Below are 23,614 nucleotides of genomic sequence, written 5' to 3'. Positions count from 1 at the left end.
CTAGGGGCGGGTCACAAGACATTTGTAAATACCAGATAAATAATTTATTTCTGTTATATTAATTGACATTTGAAATATATTTTTTCAAAGATATATAAGAAACATAAATTTTCACCATGAGATGAGTAAGGTCAATATTCCCGATAAAGGAATTTAAAATATTTCGGTAGTGGAAACATATAAAAATACGTAAGCTCGCAAAACACAATGATCAGATCACGACAAAAATACATCGCTTCTAGAAAAGAGCACATACACGCTGAAATGACACAGTGAAGTCCTAGCAACGGCATTAAAAGAACACGAGTTGTTGTTAGATGGCCTCATTCGGACACGATCAGATTTCAATTTTTTTTTCCTATTGCTCATTCCCTATATATTCTTTCCATATTTATTTTTATACTGCTGGTTAGCCGATTCCTAAGTGTGAATATTCCCTATCTCGGATAAAGGGAAAACCTGCATCACTCATGAATCAGAAAAAAAATTCCCACAAAAAACAATGTTCTTCACAGAAGCGAAATTTGCGCGACATCAGTTCTTCTTGATCACTCTCCAGTCTCATCACCACCATATAGGCAGATTCAAACTATCTTCTATATAAATATAACTCACCGTATTTTCCACCCATTTTTATTATCAAATATTATATTTTTATATAAACCAAGCACACATTAATTGCCAAATCAAATATCCTTTTTGATAAATTTATACCTCTATCATGATGGAAATACGGTCGCTGCCTCCGAAAAAGGTACTGAACATCACAAATAGTTTCAGTAGTGGAAACATAAATACGCGTGTACCCCCAAAACACAATCGTCACATCAAGACAAAAACGTATCTGGTGTAGAAAAGGACACATACACGCTCAAATGACACAGTAAATCCTACCAATGGCATTTCAAGAACACGAGTTGTCCTTATTCGGACACGATCAGATTATACAATATTTTCCCGATATTTATTGTTTATGCCATTGGTGAACTAATTCTTAAGTGTAAATATTTCCTATCAACGATAAGGAAGAACCTACATCATTCATAAATCAGGAACAAAAAGGTGTTCTCTCTAGAAGTGAAAGTTATGCGACATCAACTATCCTAGACTACTCTCTGCTCTCACCACCAATATATAGAACACATTCGAACTATCTTCTATATGAATACAGTTGAATTTGGTTAATTCGAATTAAGATAATAATTATGAATTTTTAAAATTTTATCATCGGTTATGAAACTGTTTATAAAGTTTTAATAACTTATAATTATATTATAATTTATCTTAGCTGCAATATTATTCCAGAGTTCTGGAATCAGCATCGTTGCTTAATTTTTTGACCGTGTCCAAAACTTGATCTACGGAAACGGTTCATGAAACGGTCATTCATGGAGATATACTTTCATTAACGTATTACAAATTCTGCACTTTCCGATACATTCCATACTCTGAAAGACGACAAAAAGATTCAGATTTTGAATGGTACACCTTGATCTATAGCAGTGGTTCTCAACCACTTTTAGTCTTAGCCCTTTTTGGTGCATAATTTCTAAGGCGGAGTTAAATAGACCTATTTTATTTTTATTAAATTATCAAATTTACTGACACATTTTTTTTCCTCGAGTGGCTGAGGACATCCTAACATATGCACACGGAACCTCAAGGGCTCCTTGGAGCACCGGTTGAGAACCACCGATTTATAGGTTAGAAAGAATAATCGGTATTAAGTGGTACACAGCTTTGATGCCCTCTAACTGAACAATGTAGAGAAAAACAGAATTTTCAAACTTTATTAGCCTTAAAAATATATTATCCAAAATATTTGAAAAAAGTTCGAATATTTTATATTCAACTTTGGATCTTGTTAAAATTAAACGAGAAACTTTAACATTAAATTAGATTTAAAAAACTCAAGGGGAGTTCGTAAAAATTTGAATTATCCAAAATTCGAATTAAGCAATTTCTACTGTATAATTTTACATGTTTTCCACCCATTTTTTACAAAAAATATTTTTTATAAATACATATCAAGCACCAAACTCTGTTATTGTTATTTATTTTTCTGTCTACTTTTCATTAATTAAGAAATCAAATATACTTTCTTGATCAACATATATGTCCGGTCAATGTCTTCGAAAAAGGTATCGAACACGACAAATCGATTGAGTAGTGTAAACCTAAATACGGATACCCACAAAACACAATGGTCGCATCAAGGCAAAAACATATCTGGTCTAGAAAAGAACAAGCTGAAATGACACAGTAAAATCCTAGCAACGGCGTTAGAAGAACACGAGTTGTTGTTAGATAGCCTCATTCGGACACGATCAGATTCCAAAATATTTTTTCCCCCTATTGCTCATTCCCTATATTCTTCCCGATATTTATTTTTATACCACTGGTGAGCCGATTCTTAAGTGTAAATATTTCCTATCTACGATATAGGGAGAGAACCTACATCACTCATAAATCAGGAACAAAAAAAAAAAAAAAAATGTGCGCTCCAGAAGCGAAAGTTGCGCGACATCAACTATCCCAGATCACTCTTCGCTCTCACCACCAACATATAGAACGCATTTGAAGCATCTTCTGTATAAATATATTTTCTACGTATTTTCTACCCATTCTTTATTATATTATTATTATTTTTTTATACATACATATCAAGCACCATCCTATTTTATTATTATTATTTGATTTTTATTTTTTTTGTCGACGGAGCTTCCGGAACGGACTTGCATCCACGAGGCGCGGAATTCTATGGAGTATGCGCAATGAAAACCTGTTCAACTCCCAGTGAAATTCCTATCGTCCAAAAAAGCTGTGGCGGAGGAAGAAGCGGGCTCGGAAGCGGGCTTCGAAGCGGCATCGAAGAGCTTCCATCCACAACACCAACAGCATCCCTTTTGGATGGGGGCCCTTTTCCTCGTCGTCATCAACGACGGCGTGCCAACGTTAAACGTGCTTACTTTTCCCTCGCGGTAGTTTCGGTAACACCTTCTTCTCTCTCTCTCTCTCTCACACACACACACACTTTTTCACTCGTTCTCTCTTCATCTCTTTTTTTATTATTATTTAATTTTTATTTTCAACTTATATAAAGTTGTAGCGAGGTTTTAGAAGAAGAATACACACTTATACTCCATGGCACGCATTGAAGTGTCGGTGTTGGAAAAAGAGATATAATTATGTCGTCGCTAGTGAAAGAAACGTCGAAAATAGCAATTAGTAGTCTTTTGGAAAGAACTAATTTTTCATTTACGATTTGTTCCAATTAGTCGATTTTATTATTATTTTTTATATTATTAGCAAATTTAATTATGAAGGGAATTTTCCTGACTTGGAAATTATTGTGTTTCACCTGCATATTAGCTCTGGTGAGGCCGGTACCTGAAAAAATCCCGATAGGTAAGTCATGTTGTTATATGTCTCTCTAATTATCTTTTTTTTCTTGGGTAGATTCTTGTTTAAATGAAAATGTATATACACTCTTAATTTGCACAAAATTTCAAGTTTGAAAGTTAGCTAATTAGGTATTATTAACCTCTTTACACATGAATCAAAACTGGCCATTAAAAGCATTTTTTTTTTGTTGAAAATTGACTTGTGTTTATTGTATGTCAAAACGCCCTTTAAAAAGGAAAGGAAATGAAAGAGAATGAATGAGGATTTATAATTAATTAATTAATGTGGGTCGATATCTTTACTAGAAATCTTTGAGCTGTTTGGGTACACAAATGTGTACCTCAAGTGCTAACTTGAAAAAAGAAGCATTAAAAACCATTTAAAACAGCTAAAAATGAGTGAAAAGGTTATTATTATGAAGGATATTATTCTGGAGCGAAAAGGTTATAAAGCTATAGAAACGTATTTATATATGTTTAATGAAGCGTTTATGCGTCGTGTAAAACATACTTATATGTTAATGTAAATATGCAAACCTGTATATATACAGATTTTAGCGTAATAACTAATTACAACCGGTTTTGCGTGTTAATTCAACAATGAACAGAAAAAAGGAAGAAGTTTAAAATTCCTTATATTTTTATATCTGCTTCGCAGCTCTATCGTAATTGATCTATTCTGAAATCAGCGAAAATCTCTATCGTAATTGATCTATTCTGAAATCAGCGAAAATCTCTATCGTAATTGATCTATTCTGAAATCAGCGAAAATCTCTATCGTAATTGGACATATGTCTGTTAAGTGTGCTTATTAATAAATATATGGATCTATAAATAACAATGTTAATCGATAGAGAAGGCTTGCCATCATTAAGAGTTATTGCACGATTACTATGACGTACACTTACCGTGTTACGATAAAATTTTACATGAATTTTCAAGTCATGATGGTATAAACTGAGAAATTACCACTGACATCTCAATTACCATACCCCTAGCAAGCACTCAGTTGAAACTATATCAAAATTGAAAATATAGTTTGTATTATTATAGGATCATATGTTTACTAACAGCTTTATATGTCTTCATAGGATATGTGTGAAACCAGAATTCTCGAATAAATTTATAAATTATAGGTATATGTCAATTGTGTGAATTGCGTAACGTCTGGAAACATCACAAATATATTGAGAAATTTTAATTTTATATTGCATAAATAATACTGTATGATAGGTATCTAAAGTTTTCAATGTCCCAAAAATCGTTAAATATTAAAAATTTAATAAAATAAATTCCAACGGTTTATTCAAATCTTAATCAAAACCTTCATACACACATTTAGTTTTAATGATTTTCAGTTTTTTTTTCCATTTTATTCCAGTTCTTAACCCTTTAAGCGGCAATTAGAAATCACTGGACCTTCTTGAAAATGTCATCTTTTTTAATGAAGTAGGCTTTCTTCTCCGATGTTTAGCACGTGCAAACTAAGGGGTACAGGGAAAATTTTTCCATCGAGAAATCTACTTTGCAATGTGTCTGGGCTTTTCAGTGATAAAATAAGAGTTTTTTTTATGAAGATGATATATATATATATATACATATATCTCCTATGTCTCTTAAAGGGTTAATCAAAAATTACTAAAAAAAGTTACTTGGAAGCAATATTCTAATAAACGTATTCGGTATTAGAGAACAAAAATAAAATCTTTAATTTATTTTGATTCTACAATTTTTAAGAGATATTCATTAATAATATGCAAATAAAAACCTAACTATGCATACTCAAAATATGTATATTTCAGATTATGATGTTTCATGAACTTTTCTGAGCTAAAAAGTTTCCCTATAAATTTTATTTGTTTTGGTTCTTTTTTTTTAATTTATCCCATTTTTTAGAAACAGTTAAACTACATTATTGTTCCTGGCAATTTTTTTTGTCAAAATGAATGTTTATTATCTCATAGAAATTTCAGTCTTATTGGAGACCTGAATCTTCAGTGAAGATTATTGTTGGGCGTATTAAGTAACAAAATAGTATTGCGACAGATATTAAAAAATAATTATTATTTTCATTAATGGGGAAATAAAAATGACAAAATAGTAAAGTAAACAGTTGTCATACCGATACTGTCGCACAATATTGCCGATCAAATTGGACAGTATAGTAATATTTACATAAAATATAACTGCACCAGTTGGCCATTTTATGATAGTCTATGTTTGTGTGAACGATACAAAATATTACTCCATTACGATTTAGAACTCCATTTAGTGAACTATTAAACGGGCTCAAAAATGTCTTTGTGGACTAAAAATGACTTAAAGAGATGAATTCATTATATTATGAATGTTTTTTTATAATCCAAAACAAATGAATTAACAATACAAATTTAGTCAATATCCAAACAATTGAATTATGATAATCTCACAGGGCCAGATAATGATTCGTAACTCACGGTACACAATTAGAATCGCACTATTGGTATGATGTACGTCTGAGGCATCTCGCCAATACTATAGATGTATCCTAATGGAAGTTATTATATGCAATCTGTTTCGAAATTCGGTCTAGTTATTGCTGTACATTATCTCAAAGGCCCTTATATGACAAAGGGGTCAACAGATCTCAAATGCAGCGATTATGATTCCATTCCGTGATATTTTGAAGTACACTCTAGTCATGGTGACTGGCTGCATTGTGATAAGGAAGAATGGAAAAAATTCCTAACAGTGGGGTGCAAAACAATCACAATAGCTATTACTTATAAAGCGTTCCTCGGTAATCTTAAAAATAAAAAAACCTTCTAGTAAGCTAGATTCAACTATAATTCAACGCACATGATGTGGTGACATTATATCCACAGTGCCCTTGACGAGAGTGTCGAGTATCATGATTGAGTATTAATCCTCCACCAATGTATATGCTGTGGTGGAGATCGATGAATTGAACCAGATCGAATAGCTATGAGCAACGAGAGGATACTAGTACTTAAGTTCTCAGCTATCTCTTACCATCCAGAGCAATATCACCCATTGAAGTTCATTGTGTAGAAATCATACGAACAAATAACACAGACACTTCAAAGTAATTTCTAAAGAATGTGGTGAAAATGCTCTTCATATTTTCAGTAATCATTCTATATAGTACAACAAGTAGAAGTCCGTTATAACGACAGTTCTCAATCACGGGTAAAATCGTCGTTATAATGGACTTCTTGTTATAAGAAAATTTCCACATTTTGCTATGTCAGGTAATTTAAATGTAGAAAATTGCTACTTCATATGCAATAAAATGACTTTAAGATTGTTTCATTCTATAATCTATTGATATTAACAAATGAACAGAACTCTGGTCATGAAATTGATTTTTGGTTTCACAGCAGTTAATACTCCAAGAGATTTGTGTGTAGAAATTCGTATTATAAAAGTGATTTAGTCGACCAACTTTACAATCAAAAGTCACAATTATTACAGCAAAACAATTATTATTACAGTAAAACTATTATTATTACAATAAAACAATTATTATTACAGTAAAACTATTATTATTACCATAAAACAATTATTATTACCATAAAACAATTATTAAAATAAAACAATTATTATTACAGTAAAACTGTTATTAAAATAAAACAATTATTATTACAGTAAAACTGTTATTAAAATAAAACAATTATTATTACAGTAAAACCTCTCATTTGTGGACTTCAGTGGGACAAAAAACAGCTTCCGTAAAAGAGGGGTGACCGTTAATAAGGATTTTGAAATGCTCATTTTCATTATCCAAAGTTAAATTATTATTTGACCGTAAAATAAGGGTGACCGCATCTGGAGGGTATCCGTTAAGAGCGATTTTACTGTTTATAATTCTGTGGTATTTGGTCAGAACATGACAACTCCAAAATCACATTTTTGAGATATAAGCATTTTCATTGCCATTCAAAAATCAAAAATAAAGCATACACACAAATACAAATGAAAATATCATACATCAGCGTGTTGTTTAGCCGTACGCATGTATTCGGGCATTTATCTAACTTCTAATTAGTTATAATTAGCAAGACTTACTTTCAGATCAAAAATCCATTTTTTGGGGATATCATGTTCTGGCCAAACACCACAGAATTGCTCACTTCCATCACTGCAGGGACTCGTCAACATTTTCCCGCTAATCGGAAAGGTTTTTGAAACAATTTTTTTAGTCATTCGGAAACGATTTAAAACTGCAAGTTTAGGTCTCATTGTCTCTTGGTCCCCGCAAAAGATTAAAGTCGAAAGAAGCCCAAAAACAGGAAGCAAGACTTAAAAAAATTGACTATTCTGTGCCCATGTTTTGTCTCAGAGTAATTTTTACGAGGAGGGTGTACTATGATAAGAGTCACCATCTTCGATGCTTGAGGAGAGAAAAGGAAAAACAGGCATTTTATATAATTCTTTTGACGTTATAGCGAATGCTTCCTAATTTTCAATTCGCTATAATCGAATATTTTTTGTATGCTTAACATTAGCTGTTTGACAATCATTTACAAATCACTCATTATAGCGATATTTTCGTTATCCACCCTACTCGTTATAATGGACTTTTACTGTATTTCTATTTAGAATAATAAATACAACCCCAAATAATACAACATAAATCTAAATACAGTAGAAGTCCAATATTACGAGTTTGGGCTTATAACGAGAATTTCGCTATAACGAATGATTATCAAATAGATAATGTTAATGATGAAGAAAATTATTCGGTTATTTTCAAGATAAGGAATAATTCACCAAAACTTTGAAAAAATTCTCAAAAACACCAGTTTTTCATGTCTCTCTTAAAGAGTTAAACATGATTTTACTTTTCATGGTCCATACTTCTGGTAAAAATTTACTCCGAGGTAATTTTAACAAAGGATGGAGAAAAGTCAAATGTTTTCACACCCTTTTCCTATTTTTGGGCTTCCCACTATTATGTGATGATTTTAGTCGACTTCTGTTTTTCTCTAACTGTAAGTAATCTGGTCCCATTTAACAGGAGACCACGGCACCAGAACTTACAGTTTAAAGTCGTTCCTAGCGGAAAAATTTTGACGAGCCATGGAAGTGAATAGCGCTGTAACTATTGAGAATTTTTATTCTTCAGTTGGTTGACTAAATCGCTAAGATAATACGAAATTCTATGCAAAAGTGACTTAGAGAAAAAACTCTGCGAGACCGAAAATCCATAAAATGACTAAATGACTATTTTGTGTATCGTTAACATTAGAACAAAATGATCTAAAAGACGTTTTAAAGAAAATAAATCAGCAGCTTTCCACTACTTTATAACCAAACAGAGCAAAAAATTTAAATTCGTTTAAAATTAAACTCCGTTATAACGACAATTTTCGTCTTGATTGTGAACTGTCGTTATAACTGAATAATATACAGGTACTTAACTGATTTTAAAATGTGATGCAAAAAAACGAATAAATAAACTGCATTTTCCCCTTTAATTGACGAGCATTGGCATATCCAAAGGAGAAAATTTTTGAGGGGTTATACTGTATTAAGCGAATAAGGTACAAATACAAATTGAAGTGCCACACCAGAAAGAATGCCCGACGAGGTGGTTGAAAATATTTGCCCATAAAAAATATGGATGTCAAATATAACCAAAATACCCAATATAAAGCATATATCACCAAAAAAAATTCTTCAAGAGTTTACTATGTTGGACCCGAACGAATATCTTGTGTCGATGTTTTTGCCATTTCGCAAGCCTTTGTCACGTGATAATAGAAGTAAACGAGGTTGTGGTTACACATGTACGCTGAATGCCATTATATGACAAAAAAAAGTCAATATTTAAAGAAAATTGGGATGCAGCACCTCAAGGAACACGCTGTATATATATGATTTACAGAGATTTGAGTAGTATAAAAATGTTATTTATTGATTGCCAACTTACTTTTCTTTCATTGTTGAAGAATGGACAGAATATGGCTACTCCACACAGTATTTTTGCTCCAAAACGCGAGGGTAAAAAATTGTTCTCTTGCTTGGCTTGTCAAGAAGTAAATAAATGTGTACCTTTGGGCCATTCTGCTGTTAATAAACAGCTTTCATAAACAGCTCACAAGTAAAAACCGGATGATTAGGAGTTACTTAGAAGCATCAATGCGGAAACGAGCTCAAAATGTATAATGTCTTCACTTGGAAACTATGAGAAAACCATGTTTCATGAGTGCAAGACGGACAAATACAGGGTTAATAGCGACCATAGGCGTACACAGAATTTTCTCAAGGGGGTTTCAGATTTTTTTTCCTTCTCGGGGGGGTTTTAGGTTTTAGGTTCTAGGTTTTTCCTGCAAACACTACAATCTTGGCTCTCCCTATTTGCGTACGCCAATGATGGCGACTAATTTGGCACAGGGGTACTACAATCCAAATAATATTCTCGATGCGACGTCGTCTTAGCACCATTAAAAATTAGGAATAAATAGTTATATTTTTGCTTAAATAAATATATAGAAAAATGAAATTTTATCCATTTTATATATTTCTTTAATTTTTTAAATGTTGAATAGCGAAGAAAAATTATAAACATCGTGAGGATTTAATACAGAATATGCAATGAAGAAAAATGAAACTGTTTCCGAACAGCGTGTTCAATTACGTGTAACGCGCTTTGATACGATCCAGTGTTACTCTGAGGAGTTATCCTGTTCGCGTCTCAACAACACCCCAGCCGATACTTTACTAACATACGAATCACTGAGAATAGCCAGACAAAAATACTACAAGAAAAACCTCGAGCAGAAATTATTACTGGCAAAAAAAAAAAAATCCGCTTTTTTTACGCGATATTTTTCTTTCGTCTAGTATATGTACGTATTTAATTTCTCTCTTATGACAGGATTACTGATATCAATTGCTCGTTAAAATAATCAATAAAACTGAAAATTGCAGAAAAATAACATTCTAGCAACGAATATACGCTCGATAAATATTCTAGTAAAATATATGGCATTTTTCTATAAATAATTTTAATTAATCAACACCGTAAGAAAATTTATTCCTGTTCATAAAATTAATTACTTAGGTTTAAATAATTGTTTCTTCTGAAATATATGATACACCATAGACTAAAGATGTTATTACTCTGTGTGATACAAAATTATTATTACTCAAAATACAGAACTCTGTGTTATTACTCAAAATACAAAAATTAAAAAGAAAGGGAACTTTTTTCTGAATGAAATAATACAAAATTTTATTCAGAATATATTCAATTTATGTTTTATAATGAAAGTCTCTAATTTGTTATGCAGATGATGTGAAATATAATATAAATTTCACTTACTATGATGAATATTGATAATTTGTTTTTTTTTTCAATTTTCTTTACAAACTAAAGTAATATATTTGAAGATGGATTGATTTTAATTAAATTCTTTTAGTTCCGAAACATACTAAAAAGAACGTTTAAGAAATTCATAACTGATGTTTCGGCAATAATGTACTCTATCTGAGTAATAATAGAAATAATTATTCATTACTTAATTAAGAAAATTTTTAGGAGAGTACAAGGAGTGAGAAAAGTCTTGGGAAAAGTAAGGAAAAATCGTCACTTACGTATTTAATGACTTTATGTACACACTTATAATAATATAATTGGATTTTCACATTACCTTTATAAAATAAATACGATTATTATTATCCGTTTACGCTTAAACGATGCACAATTCGTACAAATCCCTTTTCCACTTCTCACATAAATAATCGCTAGTAGAAATTATTTGACAAGCGTTTGTCATCAAATTTAGCATTCAATTTTTTCAAAAAATCCATATTTTCCTATAAATGCTTCTTAGAACAATAATTGCTCAATCTTTTTATTGTTATTTTTGATGTTATATATAATCTTATCAAGCAAATTAAGATTAGTGTTTAATCAATATTCTGTTTCTATGTAATGTCATTTAGAAAATGCGCAAACGAGAGATTATTTTTAGGATACTAAACTGTTTTGTTCATCGGAAAATATTTTGCGGAAGGAGATTTGATTTTTAGAAGTAACATAATTATCAAGTTCCCAAAACTATGTATACAATCTCGGAAACACTAATCAATTTTGATTATACAGGGTGGCGTTCTAAAGCAGCTTTTATCTCATCAACCGTTCGTCGTAGAGGTATGGTACTCATTTAAAAAATTCTTAAAAGGTGTTCAAAAATCCCATCGTAGCAGTTTTGAGAGTGAAAATACAGTGTGTCACAAAACAAAAATAAATCCAATTTTTCTATATGGAAACCCTACCCTATCCCAATAAACCCCAACTAGGAAGTTGTTGCCCTGTCTTTTCTGTGGCCAACAAAAGAATTTCACGCAAGTGCAATATCGGTTAAGATATTTGAAAAAGGCGAAAAGTTGGGAAAGGACAACATAAATTAGGGAAAGAAGGGTTGTCCGTTAGTTTATGATCCACTTTTCTACTTTTTCTGCGATTTTTGAATTATAATATCTTACCGAGTATTGCACTTTGAAACGTGAATTTTTTGTTGGCCTCAGAAGAGACAGGGCAATACTTTTCTTATTGGGAATTTTGGGATAAGGCGGTCATAAAAAAATTTAGATTTTTTATTTTGTGACACACTGTATTTTCATTCTCAAAACTTCTACAGGGTGGTTTCTGGACACGTTTTGAGCATTTTTCAAATTGAAACCCTATCTCTACAATGAATGGTAAATGAGATAAAGGCCGCAAGGATTTACTGGAAACGCTTGTATAGGACGTTAAAAATTGTGAGTTTTACAGCTATGTACGAAAACAAATAGAACTGCCAATATACATACACAAATCCGTATATTTCAGGTTTTCGTGCTTTACACAATTTTCTGAGCATTAGGTTCCCTGTAAATTCCAGCATTTTTAATGTTTTTTTTAACTCAAATTGTTTTGGGAATTATTTCAAGTTTAGTTAATTTTGTTGCTAAAAAAACTTTGTATAGGCTATTTGTAGTATAATTTTTTATATTTTTTATTACAACTTATTAGGCACCATATCGTTAATGATTTTACTCTTCTCGTTTGCATAAAATACAACAAAATTATATTACAACTGATAATCAAATAATCATTATTTTGATTGATTTGGGAAATATAAATGGCAAAATATTAAAGTGAGACGTATTAAATGGATAAAATTATACAGATATGTATAGATCATATAGAAATTAAGTTTTTTTCGAAGAAATATTAGGTAATAAATGTTAATAATTTTCTTATATCTTGTTAATTTATTTTAAATCGAAAAATTATTTTTTAATGCTGAGCTATATATAAAAAAATAAAGTAGTTGAAAATAATTAAAAATGTAATAATGAAAAATGGAAGAACTTTCAATTATTAATGATTACAAATATTGCATAACCGAAACATGAAATCTTTATTATACAGGGTGTTGTCCTCTATGTCCTAATAAGGTCTTTATCTCATTCATCGTTCGTCGTAGAGGTATAGTTCCAATTTAAAATAAATGCTCAAAGTGTGTTCAGAAATCATTCTGTACCAGTTTCAAGAGTGTGTGTCACAAAATAAAAAAAAATTAAATTTTTATATAGACATCATGTCCTAAAAAACCCAAAAAGAAAGTCGTTGCCTTGTCTCTTTTGAGGCCAGCAAAAAAATAACTCCACGTTGCCAAGTGCAATATCTGATGAGATATTCGAATTCACAAATTAGAGAAAAATTGGAAAAGAAAAGCATAAACTAACGGGCAACGCTCCTTTCTCTCGTTTATGCTGTTCTTTCTCAACTTTTCTCCGATTTTTAAATTCAAATATCTCCACGGACTTGGAAACGTGGAACTTTTTTGTTGAAGAGACTGTCTCACACACACACACAGCAGACACAAAGTAACAACATTTTAATTGGGATTTTGAGGACAGGGCATCCGTATAAAAAGTTATTTCTTTGTATTTGGTGACTATATTTTCACTCTCAAAACAGGTAGAGGGTGATTTTTGAATATATTTTGTGAATTTTTTAAATTGACACCATACTTCTACGACAAACGGTTGATGAGTTACGACTTTCACGAAGACGACTTTTCAGGAAGAATTACGACTTTCACGACGCCCTGTACAATTTGCCAGACCGTAGGTACATTTTAAGTCTGTACTTAATAATATACATTCGAAGAGGATGAGATAAACCATAACAATTTATTTATAAATTTTATACGAGGTTGTCACATTGCAGTTGAATACAATGTACGTCGATTCCGAGTTATTTCACTGTCATTCAAAGAAATTAGTAAACTTTCGTTCTCCTCCAATTTACTCTACTCTCGTAAAACTCACGTCTCTTAGCATCTTGGAGAAGTTTCTGTCTTTAGGAAAGTCTTTGCAATATATCTTTATTTCGAGCTTTTCCTTCCTTTGTAGGAATTCTTGGCGTTCTTGTTTTCTTCTTAAAAATAAATTACTGTCCACTTCAAACTTCGTGTCGATTCTTTGAGTCACTTTGTTTGCCAAAGAGTGCATCGTGAAACAATTTTTAAAGATCATGTTGTATACTTGACACGGAGCATTTTATTTCGGGGATTTAAAAGAAAATGAAGAAGCTAACACACATATATATATATATACACACACATACACATATATATATATAAATTTCTTTACTTTGACTTAACAGCTTTAAACTAAGAATATACAGGGTTTTCTGTAAGTCCTAATACAACCTTTATCTCATCAACCGTTTGTCGTAGAGGCATGATTCCACTGTAAAAAAAATGCTCAAAATGTAATCAGGAATAATTTTGTACGAGAGTAAAATCAAATAAAATTATGTGTTTAAGTGCAATATTAGCTGAGATATCCGAATTCAAAATTCGGAAGGAGGTTGGGAAAGAACAGTTTAAACTAACGAACAACGCTCCTTTCCCTCGTTTATACTGTTCTTTCCAAACTTTGCTCCGATTTTTGAATTCCTACATCTCAAAAAATATTGCACTTCAAAATATGGATTTTTTTTTGTTACCATAGTAGAAACAGGATGTAACTTTTTAACTGGAAAATAGAGGACGGGAACCGCATCAAAATTTCGATTTTTTTTATTTTATGTCATACTGCATTTTCACTATCGAAACTAGTACAGTATGATTTCTGAACATTATTAGAACGACATCTTCGCGACAAACGATTGATGAGATAAAGGCTGAGTGAGGACATCCTTTACCTGAACTATACAGAGTATTCAAGGAAACAGTTATTTTCCGGATATTATGCTGAGGTGAACTCGGAATGAAAGTGATCATAAAAACCATCTATATCTCACTCTATACAGAGTATTATTATACAGAGCATCCTGTACATTTGAAGTGTTTGCAGTGTCTGAGTTAATGATTTTACAGCATTATATGTCGAGTTATTCTTGAAATTTGTTTGCCTATTTAAGTCTATTTCGGGGATTACTCTTGAATATTTTTTACTTATATCAATAATTTCTATGAAAATAATTGGCTGAAACAAAATCTTGAATATAAGTTTATGTCCAATATTTTTTAAAACACTTAATTTCACGTGAAAACAAACAAAAAAACGTCTACTTCATAAAAATACTAGCTAAAGTACCCGGCATTGCCTGGGTTTTAAGGGCGACGTGAACCTAAGATGCGTGACGTGATTGTAAAATTGAAAATGTGTAGAAATATTAATATTTATTTTTAAAAAAAACAATTATACATGCTAAGAGAATTCCTTACTTAGTATGTATGACTTCCACTGATAGCGGGAACGCAACAACGGCAACGTAAACCTAAGATGGGTAACATGTACGCAAGATGGGTGTCGTGAGCGCAACGTTCTAATATAAACGCCATGAGTGTGGACCCCGTGTGGGTAGGGTTAACAGACGTCGTCCTACGTTTGGGAGAATTCACCTTTTTTCAGGGGGTTTAGGGAATTATTTAACTTTTTTGAATTACACATTTTTTTTTCCACTTTTGAAACATACATTTATATCTTCATTAACATGAGTGTTTTTTGCTGTTTCCTCTGTTGACCAACCGTCGAAATTCCCTGATTTTTTTTTCCGGTTCTATTTTAGTTGGGAAAATTATTGCTGTGGCCGGTTTTGTCGGTAATATTCCATTAATATTCCATTTATTCCAATAATATTCCATTTTCATGAAATTACATTTTTACATGATAACGATAAAATCATGTTTCAACTTCAAAATGCACCAAATCACTAATTACATGATTGCATTAAATACATATCAATTAACTAGATCCATTACGGAGAATCTGTTAATAGATTTATAAGTTTTTATTTCTATTAATTTTTCCATAGGTTTATATCTTTTGATTTATTTTATAAATTTTGTTCGTGGATTTTATTTTGATCCATTAAATTTATTAAGCATAAAACATTTTCAATAATTGTAAATAAATAAAATGTTATTTACACACACACACACACACCAATTATAAACAAATTAAGAAATAACCATAAACTATTCCTTGAAAATATATTTTTAAACAAAAGGAATAAAAAAAATTTGTTTGTATCATGCAATCCTAAAGATTAATTTAATAAATTTCTCTATCTAATTTTAAATTATATATTAATGCATTCTTTCATACGGGGTTTTTTTTTGTATTTTGTATTCGACTCTGTTAATATTCTTAAACCGTAGTAATTAACTAAAACCGCGACAAAAAATGCTTTTATACCAGAAACAATCGAAAATATCAAAAAATATCACGCCTTGCAGAGTATCAACTTGCATATTTGCGTTATTATTATGTCAAGAGAACTTGTATTAATGAAAGTATTGAAAAACGACTTCCTTCATCTTAAAGATGTATGTATTATTCCATGGGTTTTCTGGAATCGACGGAAAAATTTTTGATGCACTGTAATTAAGGAATGAAAAATTAATATTCTACGGCTAATTACTCCGTGTGTAATTATGCCGAATTTTTAACTTTGCGGTTAAGAACATATTTCGTGCCAAATGACTTAATCAAGCACGTATATTCAGCTTATTTTCTTCTTTATTATTTTATGCTGAACGTGGTAAAAACAACAAACCCCAATTCTTTAGCATACACGCGTTTCTTTTATTTATTCAAAGTGTTTGCTTTCTGATATCATTCTTTTAAACACAAAAAATATGATACAGTCATTAATCTCGAGATATATAAAGCACATTCGTCCAAATTTATCTGTAAAATGGAGCATATTCATTACATTAAATAAAATATGAAATTTTGTGAGAAGAAAATTTTATTCAAGACCATCTTGCAGTCGTAACCAGCTAGACATTCTGTGATTTAGTAATACATATTTAACAGGTAGTTGAATAGATTCATATATGGACGTGTTTACAGTTAGAAAAAAATCAGAAATTCAACCTTTCAAACTTTATATCATTATCCATAAATTTCATAAATAGACAAATAATGTTAGTGATTCGAAACTCACCAATTCTAAAATTACTGTGTACTATTAACTAATAGTTAACTATATATGTACTAATAGTTAATTTTTTTTTCCAATACATGAAAAGCGTACACTATGGTTCTCGGCATAACATATAACCGAGAAATATTCCTATATCACTCAATAGTAGAAAATATTTTTTAAATGGACTTCCTTTTGTTTAGGGCTGGAAATCGATTGCAATTTTTAACTGGCTTGTTCAAAATTTTTAATCCATTAATCGACCAATTAATAAACATTTAAAAACTGGTTTTTTTTAAATGACCCAATAAGTTTGTCAAAAACTTAATGTGTCTAAATATATAATATTAATTGACGCTATAGAGAAACTACTTCATTTCGCTCACCCATTTGCAAAATATAAGGAAATGCAAGAATAGATAAAAAATTCAGGTTGCCTGCACAAAAGGGCGTGTCCCCCCTCCCCCTATTTTACGTTGCCAGTGCATGGAATCACGAAAGTGAAAAAGATTCCCGCACTCTGCCTTTTCATTGTCAAAGCATTAGATGATACATCTTGTACCATGAGATTATTTTTAACAGTGATTATTTTGTGCTAAAAATAAGGTGATAATATTGCCCACGTTTTTTCTGTCTATGTTATTCGGCTGCTTGCCGTTTTGGTAAAAATGGTGATTAGATCAAGTTTCTTGAAAAACGTCAATGTTTTTGACATGTGCTTTTGTTATTTTAACGTGCATTTTTTATCGATAAAATAGTACTTTTTTATAACATGGCTTTCCAACAATAATGTTTATACGTGGGAACATAATTTTAAAAGATATATCGGCTTTATCAAATAAATCAAGTTAATTTGTAAACTTTTGAAGGAAAGTTTTAATGAATTTTGACGAATAACAATCAGGTTGGTGGTTGTGATTAACTCAACTGAAAATTTTAATCGAGATAACAATTGATTAAGCCAGTAATAATTGATGAAGTTGGGTTCTTGAGCACAGAATGTCCGTATGAAAATTAACATTTTTATTTTAATAATTATATATACATAGCCCCTTCAACATGAATGACATATCTGAGTACTACACGTTATTTGGATACTTCTAACTGGAAGTATAACACTAGAATCAACGGTTTGCCAGTAAAATACCATACGCTCTGTTATCTATCCACCCTGTATATTTACTTAACTGCTATTCTCTTACGGTACAAACGGAAATATTACCTCTGAAAATATACAGTAAGAATTATGTTTAATTATGAATTATCGAAATTAACTTTGAATTAACAAATGGAAGAAAATCATCGGAATGCAAAGGGACTTGTAATTAACATCGGCAGGTAGCGGTGCATTCATTTTCTTAATACGAATAGGAAATATAAATATAAATTCTAATAGCAAGACGAAAGCGAGAAACATTTAAAAATAATCATAAATTTCATTCTATTTGAGGTCCTCAAAGATCTTTCTTAGATACTACATCGCCTTTCCAATCTTTCTGTAGAATTTCAATTCCAAGAAGGCTATATTCTTTTAGAAAATTACTCTTTCGTACTTTAGTTTTGGGTAACTAATGATAAGTTCAGTCATTTCAAATAATCCAGTGATTTTTCAATGGAATGAAACTTTAAAATCATTTATTTTAAGATTATAAAATTGAATAAGACTCGAATATAGGATTTTTTGTCGAATAACTTTGTTTTATATCCTCTCTCGTTGGCTAGTGCTTTAAGTATGAGGTTAAAAAATCCAGAAGAGAAACTGTCTTCGATTTTCTTTCGTATATGCTTCCAAAATGGTGACATTCCCAAAGCGATGGGCTGAAACCGGGATTTTACGGAAGAACGCTGACCACTGGACCGATTTTCTTTGAAGTTACTGACTGAAAGAAAAGAGATATGACAGAAGGATGATAAATGTTCTTGCAGATTACAGATAACATGTCTTTAAAGTAGCATATGGTTTAGCCACAGCCTAATTCAACTAGTAAAACTGGTTATCCTTTACGTTTGAAAAATAGTACTAGATATTGCACAACAAATAACAAACCGATGGTTTTAAAAAATCTAACCGAAAAACAACCACGAATATAAAGAGTAGAATTTGATTAATTCGAATTTTGGATACTTTGAAGTTTTACGAACTCCCCTTGAGTTTTCTATTTAATTTAATGTTAAATATTTTAACATTAAATTCAAATTCGAACTCTTCCGAATGTTTTGGATAATTCGAAGTTGAAGGAAAAAACATGATTTTTCTCTGTCGAGCAAATGTAGCTTCAAAAAATTCTACAAGAAGTCAGACTTTGCCTTTCCTCACCCCAATTGTTAAATAATAAATTTTAAAGACAGATAAAAGTTTAAAAATTGCGTTTCTCTCTACCGTGTCAGGATAATTTAACGTCCAATTTAACATTGTTCACACACACAACAGGAGTGTATCGAGAATGTGCATTACTTGATACCTGTTATGTTGTTCAAGCTATGCGTCAAGGTGTACCATTCAAAATCTGAATCTTTTTATCGTCATTAAGGACATCGAAAGTATTGGAAAGTACAAACTGAGTTAAATTAATTGTCATACCTTTTTTAAATACGTAAACGAAAGCAAATTTCCTTGATAGCATAAGAATGATGAGAAAAATTTGGGATCGCAACGGATGATCATGAAAATTACGCTTTGAGCATGGTCAACAAATTTTGTTGTTGTGCTGATTCCAGAACATTGGAATAATGTAACAGAATATAATATTTGAGAAAATAAGAACAGAATTAAATAATTAACAGAAATAATAATATTTGGGAAACATGGTACGTAATGGGTACATGGTTTCGTAACACGGTACACACAATTTTAATTATTGAGAATAATTATCCTACGTGACTGCTGACGATAAACTTGGAATTTGTAGTAATTTTACGGATCCGGGAGAGATTAATTTGATAATTGAAGTTTTGGATAATTCGAACTTTTTTTTCCCCTTGACTTTGGACTGCGAGTTATTCAAGTTCGACTGTAGCACATTCAGATAATATGGAATACCACTTTTATTTTTTCGATTATTCCAATTTGAAGCATGGTAGAAACCTAAAAAAAACCTGTATTTCTATATAATTCTGTTTCTTGTCTTTGCATTGACAAATATATCAATTCAAAAATAAGCTAATATAGCTAAGAAAAAAAACATTAAAAAATCATTTTCGTGGGTAACATGGAATAGTCGGGTAATATAGAATAGAAGTTCAAAATGAAGAAAATAATTCGAATTCTTGAAAAACATGATTTAATGTAATGAGTCTATTTACGAAGAAAAATAAAATGTCATCGTTTTATTTTGTAGTTAATGATGCGGTGGTGTCATAGTCTATTTACAAGAGTCACAAATGCAATCGTCCTATTCTGCCTTAAAACAGCCAAGGTGGGCCCACAAAGGATAGGACACACATTATTTTTAGATCTTTCTTCCGCTATCTTACTGAACTTTCGATCTTGAACAGATATTGTAGCCCAACTCAGATAATACTTATAGTATTCCATGTTACCAGACACGACATCTGTGAAAATATAGCGTTGCGTCTAACCGGAGAGATACGCTAGCTAAAAATGAGCACAGAAAATATAATGAAAAACTTCTGATATACATTGTGCTTAGGTTAAAATTTTTGGGCATATTTACAATAATTAATAAACAATTTTGATAACTTGCCTATGTAAATTTCTGGAAGTCAAATTTCCTATAGCACCATGATGATGGTGACAACCGAGCCATACTGACTTTATAGCATCATGAGGGCACTTTGAAGTTGTTTATCACTGTTACACTTTGAGACTGTACCAGAAGGCAGAGAAAACCTGGTGTTCCATACACCGAAAATTAACTATACATCGTGTCCTCCACGTCCTAATTTGGCCTGTATCTCACGTAGTTTGGTCTGTATCTCGTTCGTCGTCAAGGTATGGTTTTAGTTTAGAAAATGCTCAAAATGTGTTTGAAAATCACTCCGTACCAGTTTCGAGAGCAAAAATACAATATGCAATACAATAAAAAAATCTAAATTTTTATACGGCCCCCTGTTCTGTACTATTATAATTAGAAAGTTCTGAAAGCCCTGGTTGCCCTATTTCTCTTAAAACCAGCAGAAAAAATTCCGTGTTTATAAGTGCAATTTCTGCTGAGATATTCGAATTCTAAAACGGAAAAAAAGTTCGGAAAGAACAGCATAAACTAACGGACAATGCTCCTTTCCCGTATTTATGTTGTTCTTTCCCAAATTTCTTCAATGTTTGAATTCAAATATCTCGGCGAATATTGTACTTGGAAACATGAAATTTTTTTATTAGTCTCAGGAAAACAGGCCACAAATTTTTAATTCGAAGTTAGAGGACGGAGGACCGTATAAAAATTTGGATTTTTTCAATTTTATGACATTTTGTATTTTCACTCTCCAAACTGGTACAAAGTACTTTATGAACAAATTATGAGTATTTCTTAAATTAAAACGATACCTCTGGGATGAACGTTTGATGAGATAAAAGCCGAAGTCCGAATTAGGACTTACAGGACACTGTATATATTACTTTCACTTTGTAGCAGCATGACCCACACATTCAGATGTGCTGAGTAAAATATTAGTTATCTACATTATCCAAAATAATGTGCTATAGTACCAGGAAAATTTTTTTTACCCCGTAACATTTCACCAAAATTTCACTGAGATATAGGTAATTGACATACTTGATTTTCTTCCACTCGTGTTAAAATAATTCTGGAAATATCAAGACTTCGAAGATCCACGAAAACTGCAAAAGAAGAAAACAATTCTTGGCTTCCACATATCACTTCATTATACTGAACAGAAGAAGTGAGACAGAAAGCACATCAAATATACTACATTTAGCAAAATTGAACAATGAATTGTGTATATGAGCAGAAACACGTTATCTGGATAAAAATGTCAAGATTGTGAATGCTTGTTAAGCAGATACTTCACAAAACGATGGAACTAAAGTATTCTTAATTGATCATGGTTTTTTAGGCAGATAGAAGAGATATATGTAACTCTTGGTAAACTTTCATTCAGAAAATCATCATCAGTTTATCTAGGGAAAATATGCTATAAATAATTAGAAACCAAGTAAATGCATCATATTGTTGACCATATTACACTTATATCACCATTTTGCTTATTTCTTCTCAAACAATGAAATAAAATGTCTTATCACTTATAAAACCGAATCCGTTTGTCTCTAAAAACTTATTACTAGATTTTGTCTCCGCCGCATCTCGAATCCAGGCCACCCTCTTCTATACTGGGCAAGTACGCAACCATCTACACCACTGGAGACACGATCCTGCCTTCCTTACTTCACGCACTGTGGTGTGAGGAACTGAAGTAGAGGCATTAGTAGCCACTCTTATCTTCAGGAAATAGCCACCAGGAGGGAAATAAAGAAAGCAAGGTAGTGTCTCCAGTGGTGTAAATGGTAGTATGGTGTGCAAGAGGTTCTCGGTTCGAGTCCCGGCAGAGCCAAGATGACTTTTCATTCCAAATTCACCTAAGCATAACATCCAGAAAATGTCAGTTTCCTTGATATCTTGGGCTGAGAAAAAAAGCCATCTATACTACTAGATTGTCTATATCTTGTTGATGAAGCGTGGGTAGAATCGAAGCCTCCTATGCTTTTACATTTTGATTAACTATTGTAAGGATTAGAGAAATCCCAGGTGCCAGGTCACCATGGCAACAAGCAATTGGTATATTTTTGGCTAAATTTTTCTTTGTGTAGTTACTGAATTGCAGGTTGAGAGTAGCCCAAAATGTTTGAAATTTATATAGCAGCATATCTTCCAACATAAAAGAAGGTGACTGGTCTGAAAAAGTCAAAGGAAGCAATATTTTGGATCTTTTTCTCCGGATAAATTTTTTTCTGGCGCCTAGGTGTTTTTGTGATTTGTCCAGAAATTCTCTTATATATTTTGGATGTGTTTTGTGACGGTTGATGCTAAAATTCATTATACTAGCTATCATGCAATTAAAGAGGTAGAATGGCGTATTGTTTTACTTTTTGAATATACTGACCCAACTACAAGCTTACATGATTTTTTTAGAGTATTCAAATTCTTCAACCATTTGAGTGGCATTAACGAGATATCTCGCCTCCTTAAAAGCCTCTTATTTGAGCATTGAGAAGCCTGGATATTTCGTAAAATTGATTTCCCAATTAAATACTTTTCCTGCACCCCTTAGTTTGCAGCTGCTGAAAATCAGAAGAAAGCCTACTTTGTTAAAAAAAAAGAACATTTAGAATGCGGTTTAGTGAATGTTGCTGTTCCGCTTAAAGGGTTAACCCCTGATTGAACTCTCTATTTTATTACGTGAAATTTACCATGAATTTCTAACAAAGTTTTCATTACGATAATCAAACCATATTTTATTGTCATATCTTTAATTTAAAACGTATCAATTATCTTTCTAGATTGATGTATGGATCTTCATTCTGACGATCCGTGCGAATGAAAAAATCCTATGCATGATGAAAAAATCAAAATAACATTTGTTTAACAAAAAACATTTTCTTCAAATCTTACGTCATTCACTTTCAATAGTTCCTGACATACAGCGGTTTTTAACCGGTGCACCGGATAAAGTCCACGGATCCCATGTATCAATGAATTGAGGTCAAGAACTCATTGACAAAATAATATTCTGTGTATAACAATGTAAAAACAGTGAGTTGATTGTTTTCTCATCCAAGCTCACTGATCCC

The 23,614-nt window shown here is 31.6% G+C and overlaps 1 protein-coding gene across 2 annotated transcripts in view; it reads left to right on the top strand.

Moving 5' to 3' along the window:
• The first annotated feature begins 2,841 nt into the window (after positions 1-2,841).
• LOC149085230 (glutamate receptor 1-like) overlaps positions 2,842-23,614 on the top strand; it is a 171,676-nt gene continuing 150,903 nt past the window's right edge. For both annotated transcript variants that reach the window (XM_089233110.1, XM_089233111.1), the window contains exon 1: positions 2,842-3,408. In XM_089233110.1, the coding sequence (XP_089089236.1) occupies positions 3,321-3,408 (88 nt within the window). In that variant the 5' untranslated portion in view covers positions 2,842-3,320. The remainder of the gene's footprint in view (positions 3,409-23,614) is intronic.

The sequence above is a fragment of the Pholcus phalangioides genome, unplaced genomic scaffold, assembly GCF_987345545.1.
Source record: "Pholcus phalangioides strain wild (caught in Gottingen) unplaced genomic scaffold, Ppha-v1.0 ptg000007l_1, whole genome shotgun sequence".
Classification (NCBI taxonomy): domain Eukaryota; kingdom Metazoa; phylum Arthropoda; class Arachnida; order Araneae; family Pholcidae; genus Pholcus; species Pholcus phalangioides.
This window is presented reverse-complemented; position numbering and strand designations above follow the sequence as displayed.